General features: G+C 32.2%; 1 protein-coding gene across 1 annotated transcript; it reads left to right on the top strand.

Annotated features, from left to right (window-relative positions):
- Positions 1-12,272: 12,272 nt before the first annotated feature.
- Positions 12,273-14,544, top strand: HB-2 (homeobox protein 2). Its single transcript, XM_022302775.2, has 4 exons — positions 12,273-12,588; positions 12,882-13,186; positions 13,308-13,387; positions 13,942-14,544. The coding sequence occupies exons 1-4, from the start codon at positions 12,447-12,449 to the stop codon at positions 14,252-14,254; spliced, it is 840 nt and encodes a 279-aa protein (XP_022158467.2). The 5' UTR covers positions 12,273-12,446; the 3' UTR covers positions 14,255-14,544.
- Positions 14,545-17,438: the final 2,894 nt, after the last annotated feature.

A 17,438-nucleotide genomic window follows, 5' to 3' on the forward strand; every position in this document is an offset into this window, starting at 1 on the left:
CAAAATTTAGCCATCCACTTAAATTTCTCTTTTCTAAAACTAAGCCAAGAAACGGGCGAGGCTTCTGGGCCGCACCGTATTGGGCCTTAGCGGGCCGACCATATAAGGCCCAAAAAAACAAGCGAGGGGCAACCATAAAAGGCCCAACAGACGGGCAAGGCATTTGCGCCGCTCTTATATTGGGCCGACCATAGAAGGCCCGAATCTGCAGGCCTCATAAGGACAGTTGGAGAGCACGTGCGTTGAGACAAAAAATCTAAAAGAGAGAGACAGAGCATGTGGCGTCAATTAGAATAGAATCTTCATATAATAATGCAAGTAGGCCACGTTTTATAATTTTTAAATGTTTCTCTTTTATTACTTTTTTACATTTTTTAAATTAAATTCAAACCTCCCTTTCCTCTTTTGCTTCCTTTTCTTGCCTTTATTTGTCATTTTTACATTATAGGTATTCTTTCTCATGTGTATGTTTTGCTTTTTTTAATAGTTGGTCTCGTAATTATAAATTAGATCTTTATGGTTTAGATTTATCATTATTATTTTTAGAATACCACAAATTGAGAGTACGAGAGTTTGAACTTCCAACTCTAAATAAATGAATATGTATCAATTATCACTAAGTTATCATTATTTGTTTTAGGTATCTAAAATGAATGTTAAATATGATTAAACGACCAATGAACACAAAAACTTAAATCGATAGTTTATGATAAATTTAATCATTTATAGGATATTTAACATGGGACGTCATTTTTTTTTAATTTAAAGTTTTGAAACCACGATGTTGAAATTACAAAGATCAAATTTCAAAGATGAATCGTACAGAGATTAAATTTGATTGATTTTCAACCATTTTAAAGTAGATTGGTGTGATTTACATTTATTCGAAAACTATTTTTGAAAAGTTGTTAGCAAAAAAATAAATAAATCATTTAGCCAGAAAGGCTACATCATAATTGATCGTAAAACTTGATTGGAATTTAGAATAATCTTTCTATGAGCTTTAGAAAAACAATGAATATCCTATCATAGAGGATGATTGGAAAAAAAACGAAATCATTTGAAGCAATGATCATATGCATATAAATATTCATATTTATATTTATAATTAATCATTTTGACTTATATTTTCTTTCTCCAATTTGTCTATTAAAAAAAAAAAAGAATTGATTATCAATCGATAACTCTTTAAAAATAAATTTAAAAAAATAAAAAGTCCACCAACCAAACATGCCCCCCAGACAAAATCCTCGAAAATCATACTTTTTCTCCTGAGGTTCCGAAACTGCCCTCGCGCAATCATATTGTTAATGATTATTTATTGCGTTGGGGATGGGCTCGTACGTCTTTTGGCTTCTTTTGGGGGAAATTAAATAAATAAATATATGATTTGGTGATCTTTGGTACGACGCACGTGTAGTCCAACTCAACAACGACAGCTTTTTAATTTTAATTTTCCTTATTTTTTATTTTTTATTTCGATTAACGAAACGATTCGTTTTCGACGGGGTGAATCTCAGAATCACATGGTGACCAGCTCAGCCGGTCACATGGCTCTGATACGTGGGCCCCGCGGATGCTTCTTGGCAAGCGGGGAGGTGCACGTGTGGTGGGAGAGATGGACGGCGGAGGCGGGAATGGATCGGACGGCCTGAAATGGATCCGTACGAAGATGGAACTGGCTATTCCGGTGGAGGGGGAAGGGGCAAATTATGGAGGAAATTATTATTTATTTACTAATTTAATTATTTTTTGCAGTTGGGGTTTGACCGTTGACCGGATCGGGCGGAAGACAGAGTTACTTTGACCGAAAGTGAACGTGCGGGTTAGACACACTACACGTGTGCTGTGCTGTCCGTTTGATGCCACGTGGGACCCACGTGAGTATGGGAGAATGGAGAGAGAGAGAGAGGAATTTGGATGAGCCTTTTCTCTCAATTACCCTAAGAAAATGTTTTCAAATAGATTGAAAAGACAGTAATGCCCTCAGACAGTAATGCCCTCAGACAGTAATGCCCTCACCTAATAGAGTATGACTATGACTAATCCAAATATATGTGTTTTCAGGTAGTTATTGTAAGTAGAGAAATATTTTGAAAATAATATTCAAAACTGTCTTTAAATATGTAGTCATGTGAGGATAAAAGCATGTTAAATTACAAATTCAGCCTCTCCAACTCAAAAAATTGATTTATTGAACACATAATAGTCAGTCTATTATTTAAGATTTAGATATATTATCTAAAGCAATAACCAAGTCTACACACACAAAAGAGATGCATATCAGTGCTTAAATTGGACAAGAGATTAATTAAGTTGAGAATAGCAAAAAATAGAGTTGCGTAGAATATACCTCACCCCAAGTCTCTCCTCTTATTTACAAAATAAGTCTCCTCGAGTTGGTTCAGTTGGACCTTGTCATGTTAGGTTAGTCTAATTGGGTAGTATCGTTCAGTCCAGCAAGCTTAATTCAGACAGTTTGACCCATTGTTATTTTCTTGGACTCATTCAAGTGAACTCAATACGTATAATAATTTATGTCACTCATAACATAGTTAGCACGATGCAAACACACTCATGCGAAAAAAAACATGGCTGTATCAGGTAAGTAAAAAGAAAGGGATCGCAATCATCACAATGTGGCAACTATCCAATAATCGTTCAATGTAGAATTAATACTCGTTTACTCTTAATAACTGTTCGATACAGGTTCGAGCCGTAAATATCTTAAAAATATGTACATATATATTTGGGGAGGAACATGATTAGGTTGGGTAGAAAGGAGAGGGGTAAGATGGGTGTGTTGAGCGTGACAAGACTAACCCCAAACCGAGAAGTCTAATCAAAAAACATTTTAGTTGTTGTGTTGTGTCGTGTGGTGTTGTCTGTGGGCCCACTGTCCTCCGCCAAATGATTGGACAAACCACAAACTCCGTGGCGAGGAGGGGAGGGGTAATCTGGATACTTCACACCCTTCGGTGACCAACCAACCACCATCCGGTGGTGGTCCCCACACTTCACGTGCGCTTCACGTGGCTGTGTGTTGTGGGGAAGTTTGAGAGTTGAGAATGGAGACCCCTTTCCCTTCCAAATATTCACTTGTCGGATGCTCGCCCCTGATATATATCCTCCAATTATTTCCCTTTTTTTTTCCTATTTTTCTTCACGTGAATTTTTTGGATTTTTCTTTATCATTTCTTTATTTTTTTTCCTTTTTACTTTTCTTTTTCCTTCCATTTTCAGGAATATTTTATTATTTTTGGATAAACGTCAAGTGAAAATGTTTTTGGATATGCATTAAAATATATAAATATAGGATATGAATGAGTTTGCTTTTATTTATCAATATGGCTGGTTAAATATGGTATAAATTTTCTAACATTAACAAAATGAAAAAACAAATACAATATAATTTGGTAGTTTGAAGGGAATATTAATCAATAGACGATCTACCAAGATTTTAAATGATTCTTAAAAAAAAAATCAGACAAATTAATGTACATATATAATGTTTGGTAGGGACGATGATTATTCATATTGGAATTCTCCATTTTATTTGAGAACAAAATATTTTTTTTCTTTTTAATTTCTAGTATGGAATACTAAATTTTGTAAAAAAAATAACTCGTAAAGGTTAATCCAAACAGAGTTTGAAGTTTTTTAATAGGAATTTTTTGAACCAGCCACAATCGATTATCCAAGATTATAGAATGGAGCGAGGATGAACATTGAAATTTTTCTTAAAGGTTGCAATATGGCCCCCTCCTGCCTTAATGTCATCGTAACGACATTTCGAAAAAATTCCAGCTATTACTATAACACCAATTACTATCGTTCCTATATTCTACCACGTGATCATTCAACTTATTATTTTACCAAAGGGTCCATATTAATTTCAATTATTGAATGATGTGACAAATATTATAAATGGATCTTGAAGATATGAAAATTGGATAATAAGAAATCACAATCATGAACCATTACTAAATAGGGCTCTAATTTGTCTCTTCCATTCGTTCAATTGCGTGACCTAAAACATACATGATAAAAAATTGACAAAAAGAAGAAAAAAATAGAAGAACCAAAATTGGAAAGGGGAGGGCAAGATCGGGATTTCACAAGGAATTGACGGAACAAGAAGCAAAAGTGGGGCGAGTTCACGTGCGAATCACATGGGAGGTGAGCCTCGTACGGGCTGCGAAGAAGCGTGGGGAAGCAAGGGGAGTGGGTCCCACGTGTGGGGTAATTTGTCGGGTAGTGGGGGAGAGAATTGGAAAAATAAAATAAAATAAAAATAAATAAATAAAGAGAGAGAGAAAAAATAAAAAATAATAATAATAATTGAGGAGTGGGAGGGGACACGTGGGACAGCTAGCACGCACTCGTGGGGACACCTTAATCATAACCCAACATCTTGTCGGTTTTCTTTCCTTTCCCCCAAATTATTTTAATCACTTTAATTAATCATTAATTCCGCCAATTAAATATATTTTCTAATTATTAATTTTATCTAATTAAAAGATATCCGGCCTTCCTTTGCCTCTTTTCCCTCACTCGCTACAGGGGCGCGTTGCCGACACGCCCATTCAGAACTTGAAATATATATTAACAAGGATAAAAAAGAAAAGTATTTCGATTAATAAATAAGAATTCTAATGCGTAAGTCACGCGTAACTGCAGTTACAAAATTTAAGTCAAAGTGAATTTAGCTCAACGATAATTAGCATTTATCTTCAACAAATAGGTTGTGAGGATTCACCTTGATATGTTATATTTAAAAAAAAATACAAATTTTAAGTCAACCCATCAACTTAAGCTTTTGGGTTGAGTGGTGGTTTGTTCATTCTTAATATGGTATCAGAGCGGGAGGTCCTATATTCGAGCCTTTGCATTGTCGTTTCCTCCCCCTTTATTATGATTTCCACTTGGCCCACAAGTGAGGGGAGTGTTAGAATCTAATAAATGAATTAAATTTACCCTTCAACCTAAGGGTTTAGCTTCCGTGGCTTCCTTTCACGTGAATATGATACGAGATTTAGAGAAAGGAATCTTTGCTCTAAACATAGTCTATTATATCATATGCTCTTGCACATATATATTTTTTAAATTATTTGAATGAGGTCTCTTATAGTCTTATCATAAATTATTATTTAAAATAATCTAATTCAATAAAGTGTATGGTGTCTAAACAAAGACTTGCCACTTTCACGGTACCATAACAACTTTTTTCCAACACACAAAATATGATCATGGGACAATGTCTTTTTCTACTGTTTTTGTCATGTAAATATGATTTGCTTCAATAATTAAAAAATGTCAACTAATTAAACAATTCAAATGGAAGCACTAAAGCATAATGCAAAATATAAAGAATTCAAATTAAATTCACTGTCACATAATGGTATTTCACACTAAAAAAGATGTATATATATATATATATATTTTTTTTTTTTTTCTCTCTCAATAAACTTCGAAAAGCATGAATTTCAATTTCTAACTATACCCAAACACAAACCAAAAGTATTATAAATCATTCGACTGATACTTAATAATTTCGTATTTAAAAAAAAATATTTTTTAATTATTTAAACAAATAAATTTGTTGAAAAATAAAGTATTCTTGTATTATATATTGGAATGTTATAATTCATTTGAAAATTAATTTTAAAATTTAGTGTATAATATTCTACGCACTATGCAAATTATTCTTATAATAAGGTCTCTTGTGGTCATGTCATCAATTATTACTTAATAGAATCTAAAGGAAAAGACTTTCAACTTTAAATAATATTATTAGTTACATTTTTTCAACGCAGCATTTGTGGGACCATTGAGACAAATGTCTTTTCAACATTATTTTTTAATTTAATTACCTTTTACTTTAATTATAAAAACTATTAGTTTGATTAATAATTAGAATTTGAGGAATACAAAATCTAAATCATTAAACAATATATTAAAATACATCACTGTGTGTGCAAGTTTTGAGATTTAAACCTTTCATCTTTTAATTCAGATTGTAATCTCTATCAAATGAGCTTAAATTTATATTGAAAATTAAAAAAATATATATGTTTAGATCTTATTTTCCATGCCTAAAATTTTGGGTTTATTTCAATTTTATTATTTATTCTCTCGAACATTTTGCTTTTAATTTCTTAATTTCTAAACGTTTAGATTTGATTCCATAGATGCTTACCTACAAGATAAAAAACAATAAATAAAAAAAATTTACAATGTACTCATTAGATTTCTATTTAACAAAAACTTACAAAAAAAAAGAAAGGAAATAAATAAATAAATTTTGAAAGACAAACCAGCACGTCATGTCCTATCATAAAGGCGAAACGGCATAAAAGACATAAAGGTCAGGTATAGAGGCATAAAGATCAGAGAGTCGACGACTCTTGAGTTTAGAAAAAAAAACGTATAATGTCTTATCACCATGTAATCAATTAGATTAAAATTTTAGATACAAATAAGATGGAATAACAAATTTTAATCTCTAAATTTTAAATAATATCTAATAGATTCATAATCATCAATTTAAGATTTTTATTTTCAGACCACCAACTAAATAAAAGATAAATTTCTAAAATTATGTAATAAATTTTAATCCCCAAACTTTAAATTCATAATCATTCACATCTATAGATGCAATATTTGAATTTGAGTGGATAGGTAAAAAAAATTCCCCACGAACGCCTACAACACACAAGAAATTTACACACCATGTGGTGCTAAGCTCAATACACTCTAATGTCTAAATCTAGTTATAAGTTCAATCGAGCGTAAGTAAGATAATGGAAAGCATACTTCATGCTCCAGGCATCTCCTTTTATTTATAGAGAGAGTCTCCTCACTTTTGTTCGAGTGGACTGACTCGACCAAGTTCACTTGCAACAAATTTTACATCTAACATATTTGTAAACGTTAAAAAGTGTAAAATTAACATATTCAAAATTCAAATAATATATTAAATATAACTCGAAAGATTAGAGATCTAATAGATACTTTTCAAAATTGGGGATGAGGGTTTGAACCGAAAAGGAGGAGCGCGTGGAGTGACGCGCGTAGAGGGATAAGTTGGGGAGGAAGAGGTGGGAGATGGGAAGTTCAAATGATTGAAGGGAAGGGTGGTGTCGGGACCTGCGGCGACAAAATGACATGCGAGCACCAGGGTGGGCCCACAAATGGCGCGCGTGTGGGTCCCGCCGTGTGACTGCACGTGCCACATGTAGCAGCCCCACGTGAGTTTCCTTAAAATCACGCCCACCCGCCCCCTCCCCCACGTGAACTCCACCTCCCTCTGTCTCCCCCTTTCTCTCTCTCTCCAAAGTTGACCCATTTCATCAATTCTCTCTCTCTCTAAATTATATGTATATATTTTCATTTATTGTAATGTCCCCATTTCCATAATTATTTCATATTTGAACACAAAAATAATATAAAATAAATCGAATTTCTCAATTTAATTTGGTTCCATGAATCATATCCTAAAAATGATAGTCCAATCATTGCTGTCTCGTCACATAAATATCAATAATCTTATATATTATTTTTTTAATGTTTAGATCCTATTTTCATCTCCTCAATAGACATTTTCCATTATATTCCCAAAAAAAATTGATAAAAATATAATATATATGGATCTAATATTTATATTAATTATTTTTTACTTATTTAAAAATAATGAAATATTTATAGGTTAATTTAAATATTTCTTATAAATTTTTAAATTTTCGTAACTTTTCTAAAAATTTTTATCGATATTTTCATGAAATTGAGATAGGAACATTTGAAATATTGCTATGATTCTATTTATGTGATTTTAAAATCCCAGGTTTGATTCTCATTTTTTTTGAAAAAATATTGGTTTCAATATATATATATATATATATTGTAAAATTTTATAGTGATTCATTTAAATTATGATTAATAAATAAGATAAAAATAAATAAATTAATTAAAATGACTACGTTTTTAATAGTATAGGGATAAGAATGAATCAAAATTGACTGTAGATGACCAAAATAGGATTTAAGCATTAATTTATATGTAAATATCTTACTTTTGTTTGTAAACTTTTTTTTCAAAGATGTTTTGTAATTTCTTTGTGTTTTCTCTTTTTTACTTTTCGAAAACTACTTAATTTCATTATTAAAAAATGGATTCATGCTTTTAGACTAAGATTTCAAAAAGGATTTTAAAAAGTTGACTATGAAACAAAATAAAATTGAAAATGAATAAGTTTACTTCTCAAAATAAAAAATTCCAAATGAATTAATCTTAAAAAGAAAAAAAAAAACTTTCAAATGATTAAGAATATGAAGAAAAATGAAATATACGGTTAAACTTTCAAGTTTTGACAAAGGTTTATTTTATATTCGAATTCCGTATAAAGAATATTATTTAAATGAAAGATAAAGTATATGAGCACACTTTATTAACTCAAACTTTTAATACAAATATAAAATTGGCTTTTTAACTACATGAATATAATTATATGAACCTTTATTCAGGGCAATTAAAAAGGAAAGTCTAGATTAAAAAATAATTTATTTTCCTTTTAAATAAAAATAGGAATTATTTAATTCAATAAAATAGGTTACCATTGTCTTGAGATTGAGAGGGCGACCATAGGATGCTGTCGGCTCGTCCCCTTTGAAGTTCCACGCTTACAATAATTAGTTTCGTTTTTTTCTTTTGACAGAAAAAAATAATGTTTTCGTTTTTTTTTTAATTTAAATTATTATTTTCATTTTCTCTTCATCGCCATTAGAAGTTGTACCCTACGCGCTCCAAATCACCGATAGTAACAAAATTCAATTATTCGCATCATGTTCTTTTTTAATATAACATGTGGAGGTGGAGATCGAACTCATAACCTCTTGGTTGGATATATATGTCAATGACCATTAAGTTATGATCGCTTTGACAATTATTTCGCATCATATTCTTATTAATTAATATGACATATATGTATATAATATAGTAGTAATAATGATAATTATGTGTTGGGTTTATAAAGTGATGACAAATAAAGTCCTACATTGACTAGCGAAAGGAATAATCATGGGTATATAAAAGAGGACAATTATCTTCATTGGTATGAGACCTTTTGGGTGAAACCAAAAGCAAAGTCGTGAGGGCTATACCTAAAGCGGACAATATCATATCATTATGGAGATATGATCATGATATCAGAGTCATGGTTTAAAACCTAGCTGTGTCGGTAAATTCGGGGAGACTCGATGGTAGTTTGTCAGAGGGACAAACAAAGTCAGATAAGATCTGAAATGTCAATATCTGCAAAATAAAGGAGTTAACACTTTGAGCTTTTGTTAGTAAAGGATCCTAGAGAGTAAAACTCATAAAATGTTTGTATACCTCATTCCTTTCTCTTCAGGATATTTATTAAAAGGGGAGATAACCGTTCGAGTCGTATACCCAACTGAACAGTTATCTCCGTGCTTTTAGGCGTAAGATACGTTATGAGGCAGGAATCAAGTTAATTAGTAGTTACCATTCAAACGTTAGTGATTAGTTTGACAACCTTGTTTCAGAGCGTCGTTCAAGTTGGGAGATTCGACGTTTATTGTTTTCAAATTCTTTCTTTGTAGGAAACACACGCGAATTCAAGCTACTGACTAAATGATGACATGTTTTGGATCAAATATGATCTTCATCACACAAATTGATTTTAAAAAAAATGAAATGAGGAATACATTCTCCACCTTAATGAATTGTCTCACCACATATAGTTATGAATTATATATTTATCGATATGAATTAAATTAACCAACATGAACTTAGTTCAGCAGTAATTGACACTTATCTATGATCGAGAAGTCATATTCCCGAATAGGTATTCTTTATACTCTATTCCCCTGGCAAAATTTAAAAACTCGTGCAAACTTTTGGGTAAATAGATTAAGAGTGCATTTTCCACTTAACCTACTATATTGTCATTCCAATTCTAGGGATAAGTAATATATACTTTAACCAAAATATTTTATCACCACACCATCAATTTTGTAAAATAAATTTAAATATGGAATAACCACAAAAATCTTAAATTAAATCCCAAAGAGAGCAAATCAAGAATTTAATTAAAATGAGGGACAACAATAAAATAATAAGAATAATAACTCAATTCACAAATCCAGCTCCACTTACAATATAATATTTTCAAAACAAAATTTAAAAGCAAAGATTATATATTATAATTCTCAAACGCATACAAAATGAGAGAGTGAAAAACACGCGCGAAAACCGCGAGTGGAGTTGAGTGCGTGTGGGTGATGAAGATCAATTGTGTAACGAGAAATAAAAAGGGAAGGGAAGGCGACTCTTTTAAATCCTTTTTATCTATCTATTATTATTTTTATTATTTATTCATATTATTATAGAAAAAGTAAGGTTAGGCTATAAATTTGGTATTATAATCTAAGGAGGGGATAAATTTAATCTCTATGATTTTAAATGTTTCAATTTAGTATACACGGATGGAGACCTCACGAAAGTCTTTTAATTTATGGACAAAATTCGAATACTAATAGAAGAGAAGAAGGTAGCTTCAATTCGGCACATCCAGCAAGAGGTGAACACGATTACTCATAAATTAGCACGTAAAGCGTCAATCGAATTACTTTAGTTATGAATTTTAATTTGTTTGACTTTTTTTTAAGTGTTTAATTTCAAGAAAAAAATAAATTTTGCATATAATCATTGTTAGAATCATATTGATGATATATTGTTTCTCATGCAACAATTTCCTATTTGGGTAATTATGTTTCTTTAGTACAATATGTGGAGGTCAAGGATCGAACTCACAACCTTTTGATTGGAGATATATATCAATTATTACTGAGCTATGTCCGTTTTGGTATTTGGGTAACTATGTGAGTTGGGTATATTAAAGTTTAAGATCAAGTAAGAAGATAAAAACAAGCGGCTGAATTTTTCAAGTAGATAAAAACAAAATTTATGAACAATAATATTGAGCTAATCTGAAAATTGGGACGGAATTTGTAATTTAACCAAAAAGTAATTTTTAGGGAAGAAAAAAAGATAAGATGGGGCCCACCCATAGGGTGAGGGGGTGGGAGGAGACTGAATGAATGAATTGAAAAGGTTGTGTGTATGATTCCACTCATGATTTGATGGTTGCCTCAGCTTAGCTGTCCACTGGGCCCCACTCCTTCCTTTCATCCTAGCCGTTCTTTCACTCCCTTCCATTTTCAACGCTCCCGATTTACTCTCCCACCTTTCCAATATTTTGCTTCCTAATTCACACGTTCATTTGTATTCAATGCAAAACTAGATCAAAGTTAAACTTTTTTTTTTAAATAGTAAGTAAAGATATATATAATAACTATATTATTATTATTTCACTAAAAAAAACTATATTATTATCATTATTATTAATTTTCAATGTAAATTTTAGATCCAGATTCTAACGAACAAGATATGCACATTAGTGTTGGACATACTTTAATGTTTAAGTAAGTCAAAGAGTTACTTGCAAATAGCAAAAGGTTAGGTTGTATAATGTACGGCCCACCAACTCGACCGATCTAGTCGAATAATCTTGCTCTGAATTGGTCAGGTGGTACAACGTAAGTGGCTCGAGCTAAGCATCACTTCAGGTGAGCCTAGTACGGTAATTTTACCCGTAAAATTAATATTAAATAATACTAACCCACACATTCACCTCATATATTTTTGCTAGATGAATTTAAAAAATCCTCCTTTTATGAGATTGTGACTATGTTTTTAATAATTCAATTCTTTGATCATGTAAGTTACTGTGATTATAGTCAATTCGATCATATAATTCAATTGATAAAGTTACTGATTAATATTTTAAAATTTGATGGTTCGATTAAAATGTATTTTCAATTTTTTGAGTGAATATATCTAAACAAAAACAACTCAAGGGAAAAGGGAAGGGAAAGGAAGGCTTTTCTTTTTCTCCCACCAATGAAAAAGAACCAAAAGCAAAGAGGCCAAAGACATGATACCCAAAGAGAAGGGGGTGAAAAGCAAAAAGTGGAAAAAAAAGGGTTGGTAAAAGAGAGGTTAACCATGGTTAAAAAGTGAAGCCCTCCCCCAACCATGGTTAAAAAAAAAAGAGAAACTTTTTATTTAATTTTTAAAATTGTGAAGGACAAAAGAGGCAAAGAGTTGGGCATATTTTGGAGAAGCAAAAGTGATGATTGGGGATAATTGGAGGGGCTTTTCCCTCTGACAACTTCACTTGCTTCCTTTCCATCATTGAATTTAAAGAAACTCTTTTCTTCCATTTCCCCATTCCCCCATTTCTATATAATCCTCTCTTCTCCCCTTCTGCTTGGACCACACAAACAAATTCTCTCTCTCTCTCTCTCTCTCTCTCTCTCTCTCTCTCTCTTGAAACTCAAGGATTTTATTTGCAGTGCACAATGATGGCTGCCAAAGATGATCTCGGTTTGAGCCTTGGATTGAGCTTCCATTCCCACCGCCTCGCTTCCGATCATCATTTGCAGCTCAATCTCATGCCCTCGCCTTGGAATAACGACGCTACCTCCTTCCCTTCTTCCTCAGGTTCGATCTCTGAATTTTTCTTTCGAAAAACAGAGGTCTCTGTTACGTTTTTCCAGCGAATTAACCGTTGAGATAATTGAAATCGAAGAGAGAAGGGGATTGGTTTGAGTTTTGATTTTGTAATCGAAGAGAGAAGAGGATTGGTTAGAGTCTTGATTTTGAAATCGAAGAGAGGAGAGGATTGGTTAGGTTTTTGATTTTGTAGTCGAAGAGAGGAGGATTTTGGTTAGGTTTTTTGCGATTTTGATGTTCTTGGTGCATGCTGATGTTGATTTGTGTATCGGTATTTGCAGATCGGACGTCGGAGACGGGGCGATCGCTGCTCCGGGGGATCGACGTGAACCGGATACCGGCGACGGCGGCGGATTGCGAGGACGAGGCGGCGATGTCGAGCCCTAACAGCACGGTTTCCAGCGTGAGCGGGAAACGGAGTGAACGCGAAGAAGCCAACGGCGAGGATCTGGACGGCGACAGAGCTTGTTCCAGAGGAATCAGCGACGAAGAAGACGGCGAAACTTCCAGAAAGAAGCTCCGCCTCACGAAAGATCAGTCCGCGGTCTTGGAAGAAAGCTTCAAAGAACACAACACTCTCAATCCTGTAAGTACTGTTCATCGCAAACGTATTTTGCTTTTCATTTTCTTTTCCAAAATTTTCTCGGTAGCCAAACACGAGATTATGAGGCGAAAATTCATGGGGGTGTTTTCGTAATTTTGTGCAGAAACAAAAATTGGCGCTGGCTAAGCAGTTGGGTCTCCGCCCGAGACAAGTCGAAGTTTGGTTCCAAAACAGAAGGGCAAGGTGAGAAAATTTCCTCAATCTCCAAGGCCATTTTAGTCAAAACGCTAGTTTAAATCCGGAATAAAAAAATTTCAAATAATTTCGTTTTAATCAAATCTAAGTTCACTTAAAACCCAACCCTTCTATTTTTTATTTTAATTAAAATACTATTTTCGAAATTACTTTTTATTTGGGGGATTTTCATTTTAATCCCTTTGTTTACAAATAAACATTTGTGTTTTGTTATATCGACTAAAATATATAAAAATTGATAATAGATAGACCAAAATAAATAAATGATAAATGTTAGGAACCAAAACAATATTTTAAGTTTTACCATATTATTTCACCCATTCACGGGTCGAAATACGAACTTATCTCAATGTTTATTAACACTTGTCTCTGATTAAGAGATCATGAGTTTGACGTCGAACTCTATATCTAGTACTAAAAGAAAGAGAGTTTAGAAAGTTAGGGTTGTATTCAAAATTGATTAGAGAGGATAGAAATTGATGAGAATATATTTATAATTGAATGTAGAAATTAAATTAGTTTGTTTTATGGGTGTGTTTTAGGACGAAATTGAAGCAAACGGAAGTAGATTGCGAGTTTCTAAAGAGATGCTGCGAGAATCTGACGGAGGAGAACAGGCGGTTGCAGAAAGAAGTAGCAGAGCTGAGAGCACTGAAACTTTCCCCACAGTTGTACATGCACATGACCCCACCCACCACCCTCACCATGTGCCCCTCATGTGAGCGCGTCGCCGTCCCCCCCTCCACGTCAGCCCCCCGTTTGGGCCAGGCCCACCACCACCAACCCTCCCGGCCCATCCACATTAGCCCGTGGGCCCCCTCCATCCCCTTCAACGCCCTCCACCCTCGCTCGTAAATACCCACCCACGAGGATGGGATTTGGTGGGCCTCTCTGTTTTCTACTGCTGGGGGCCCATTTTTCTCTCTTTCTCTCTCTCTCTCTCTCTCTCTCTCTCTCTCCTCTCTCTCTCTCTCTCTCTCTCTCTCTCTTCTCTCTCTCTCTCTTTTCTGTAATTTAGGGAAAATGGAAGGAAAAAGAAAAAATGTTTGCAAAGTGATAGAAAAGGGTTCGAGTTGTAAAGTGAGATGCCTAATTTATTTTTTTCATTTAAACTAATCTTTAATTTAGCTCATGTTGTTACATTCTATGTTCTCTTATTCTTGTTCGTTCTATGAAGTTCTAACGAATGATTAAAATATATACACATATATTTGATCTAAGAATCAAGCTGTATGTATCACTTGTCAGTAGATTCAATCTTATGTTTTTCAGATATAAAATAAAAATTAGTTGTAATTCTTTTGTATTTCAATAATATTAATATTAGTAATTTTTAACTTACTTAGAAAGGGTGAAATTTTAATTGGTAATTAAAGATTTGCTAGGAATTTTTATTTTTGTATTCCAAGGTTTAAAACCTTGTGTGCACTTCCAAATAACTCTTTCAAATTTTGCCCTCATATTCAATTCTTTATTAAAATATTTTTTAGAATTTCCAATTTGGTTTTTAGACTATTTTTAAACTTTTTGTTGAGTCCAATCATTAAAATTTTAATACATTACGTAGGCAATTTATAAACATTTCTACTAACTTATATATTCTAAGGATGCTTAACATCATATTGTCTAAAATTAGATATCAAATACAAAGGTTATAGTCAAGGTTAATAATATAAATAATTAAAGACCAAAATATAATCTAGAAAATAACTTATAATAGTCAACTAAACTATAGTTTTTGTTCTTATATAGTCAATTCTATATCTAAAATTTGTATGTTTCAAATATACTTAATTGTCAGATTTGTTTGCCCTCAAGCTATGTATGGGATCACAATTTTATCTTTGAAGATATTTAGCTCACGATATTCATAAGTTTAAGGCAAGACAACTAAATTTGTGTAGCTTGTGTTTGAAATAATGAAAGGAGATTTTCTTGTGGGGGTGAAAAAATGTGTTATTAAAAAAATGAATTTATAATTTCGAGATCTTGTATTTAATTCGACAGTTTATAATGTTTAAAAGGTCGTATGTAGCATGTAAGACGAATTTCATAAAGCTCAGCTTATCACGAGAATTTGTGATAAGTAAATTCACCTGCCAAATATAACCTCAAACTTCTTAACTTTTAATTACTTACATACAAATCTATCTCGTGAGTAAAATACTTAGGAGGGTTTTGAAACTCTTTCTTTAAATTGTGTATTAGTGGGACAAAACAACCAAAAATTGGGGATTAGTAGTGGGTTCCATATTTGTATGATTGGCTATAGGAAATTGAGGATATAGACCCAAACAAATTTTAATTTGTGGACAATGTTCCTTATTTTAGGGGATTTTTTTAAAATTTTCTTTTTGACAAAGAAGGGAAAAAAAAAGTAGTTTTGGAGATTAGCTTTACTTTTGTCTTTTGAACTGTAAGAAGGAAACATGAACCAATGTTTCAAACCCCATAAGGTGGAAAATTCCCATATTTATGTTTAGGAATTTGTTAGAATTTGCTGAGTTTTCAAATTATAAGGTGTAGTTATTGGACGCGATTATTCATATGACATTGAGGTTATTATTATTATTATTATCATTTTAACGTTGAGACGGAGATTCAATTTTGTCAAAACAAATATAGTTAAGCGGTAATTAACATATATCTCCAACTAAGAGGTTGTGAATTCGAATAGATTTTAATATCCTATGCGTTTTTAATAGAGTTGCTGAACTTAGCTCCGACCCGCAACATACACACACATATATATATAATTTAATAGTGTAATCATACAAATTGGTTATCAATTTTTATATTCTTCAAACAGAAACCCATACGAAAGTTACTTATTCAAATTTAAGGTAAACGTTATCATTCTTAAATTTTATTTTTTATTTTTTTAAGAAACTATTAAACATGTTTAGGTGCAATCAAATTAAAAGTTTTGAATAAAATTGATTAAACATACTGATTTTTTTTTTTTTTTTTTTTTTTTTTTTTTTGCAAAGGAGTTAGATATTTCAAAGGGGCTTGTACTCTGACCAAAATAAGGCTGAATGCCCATGGGCTATACTAGGAGCATTAAGCATCATTTGGGCTTCTAGATAAGGCCCAATAGTACAAGGATAATTTTTCTCTACCAATTTTGTACTCAATTTTTTAATATATACTAATGTTGCACTTTAAACTTCGAGGGAATGCGATTGGTCGAAGTATCTATTGATTCAATACGCATATCTTACCCATGCCAATTTTACCTTTTAGATTTATATGAGATGAATCTATTTGGATCAAGGTGTCTAAGAATCGATCAAGACCGTAGAGCTGTGCCTATTCACATATTAATGTGATGGAGATTAGAAGATTGTGTTACACATCATTTCACACATTCAAATGATAAAGTTAATACAATAGAAGTGCAACTCTTCGACAAAATGATGCGCCTATTCACGTATAGGTGCAATTGCAAAGAAAAATAAAGTGGCCATATAATTCATTGATATTTAGTCTGAATGTTCGTATCTATTATAATGTAGCTTTCTTTGGTTTTAACTACCCTTGGAATCTGTTTATGTATTGTTTACATCTCTTCCGTTATTTTTTAGAAGAATTTTTTTAATTAATACTAAACTGATGGTGGTAGTTTTGATTAATAATTTGTGTACTGTGATCATATTTAGGTGTAAATAGTCCTAAAACCAACAAAACAAGAAAAGATTCAATCATTTTGTAGAAGAAAAATCAACCCAAAGTTCGAGATCTTATCATATTCTTGAAGGAAAATCAACCCAAAAAAAAATAGAGGTCCTACCAATTTCCTAAAAAAGAAAAAAAATATATTCAACAAGAACCTGAGATTATATGAGAAGCAAGTCTTGAATCATTTGTGTTCTTTAATTTCTTTTTCTGAAAATTTATAATTTATCTTTTTCATTAATTTTTTCTTTCTATTATCTTCAACAATCTCCTCATCGTTTCATACCAACAAGTTTCGAACTTTTTTTTTTAATTTCAAATTAACTTATTATTTGTATTGAACCTTTTTTTTTCCGTTTTA

Source organism: Momordica charantia (genome assembly GCF_013281855.1).
Source record: "Momordica charantia cultivar OHB3-1 chromosome 10 unlocalized genomic scaffold, Mcharantia_2.0 BLBB01000010.1, whole genome shotgun sequence".
NCBI classification, from domain to species: domain Eukaryota; kingdom Viridiplantae; phylum Streptophyta; class Magnoliopsida; order Cucurbitales; family Cucurbitaceae; genus Momordica; species Momordica charantia.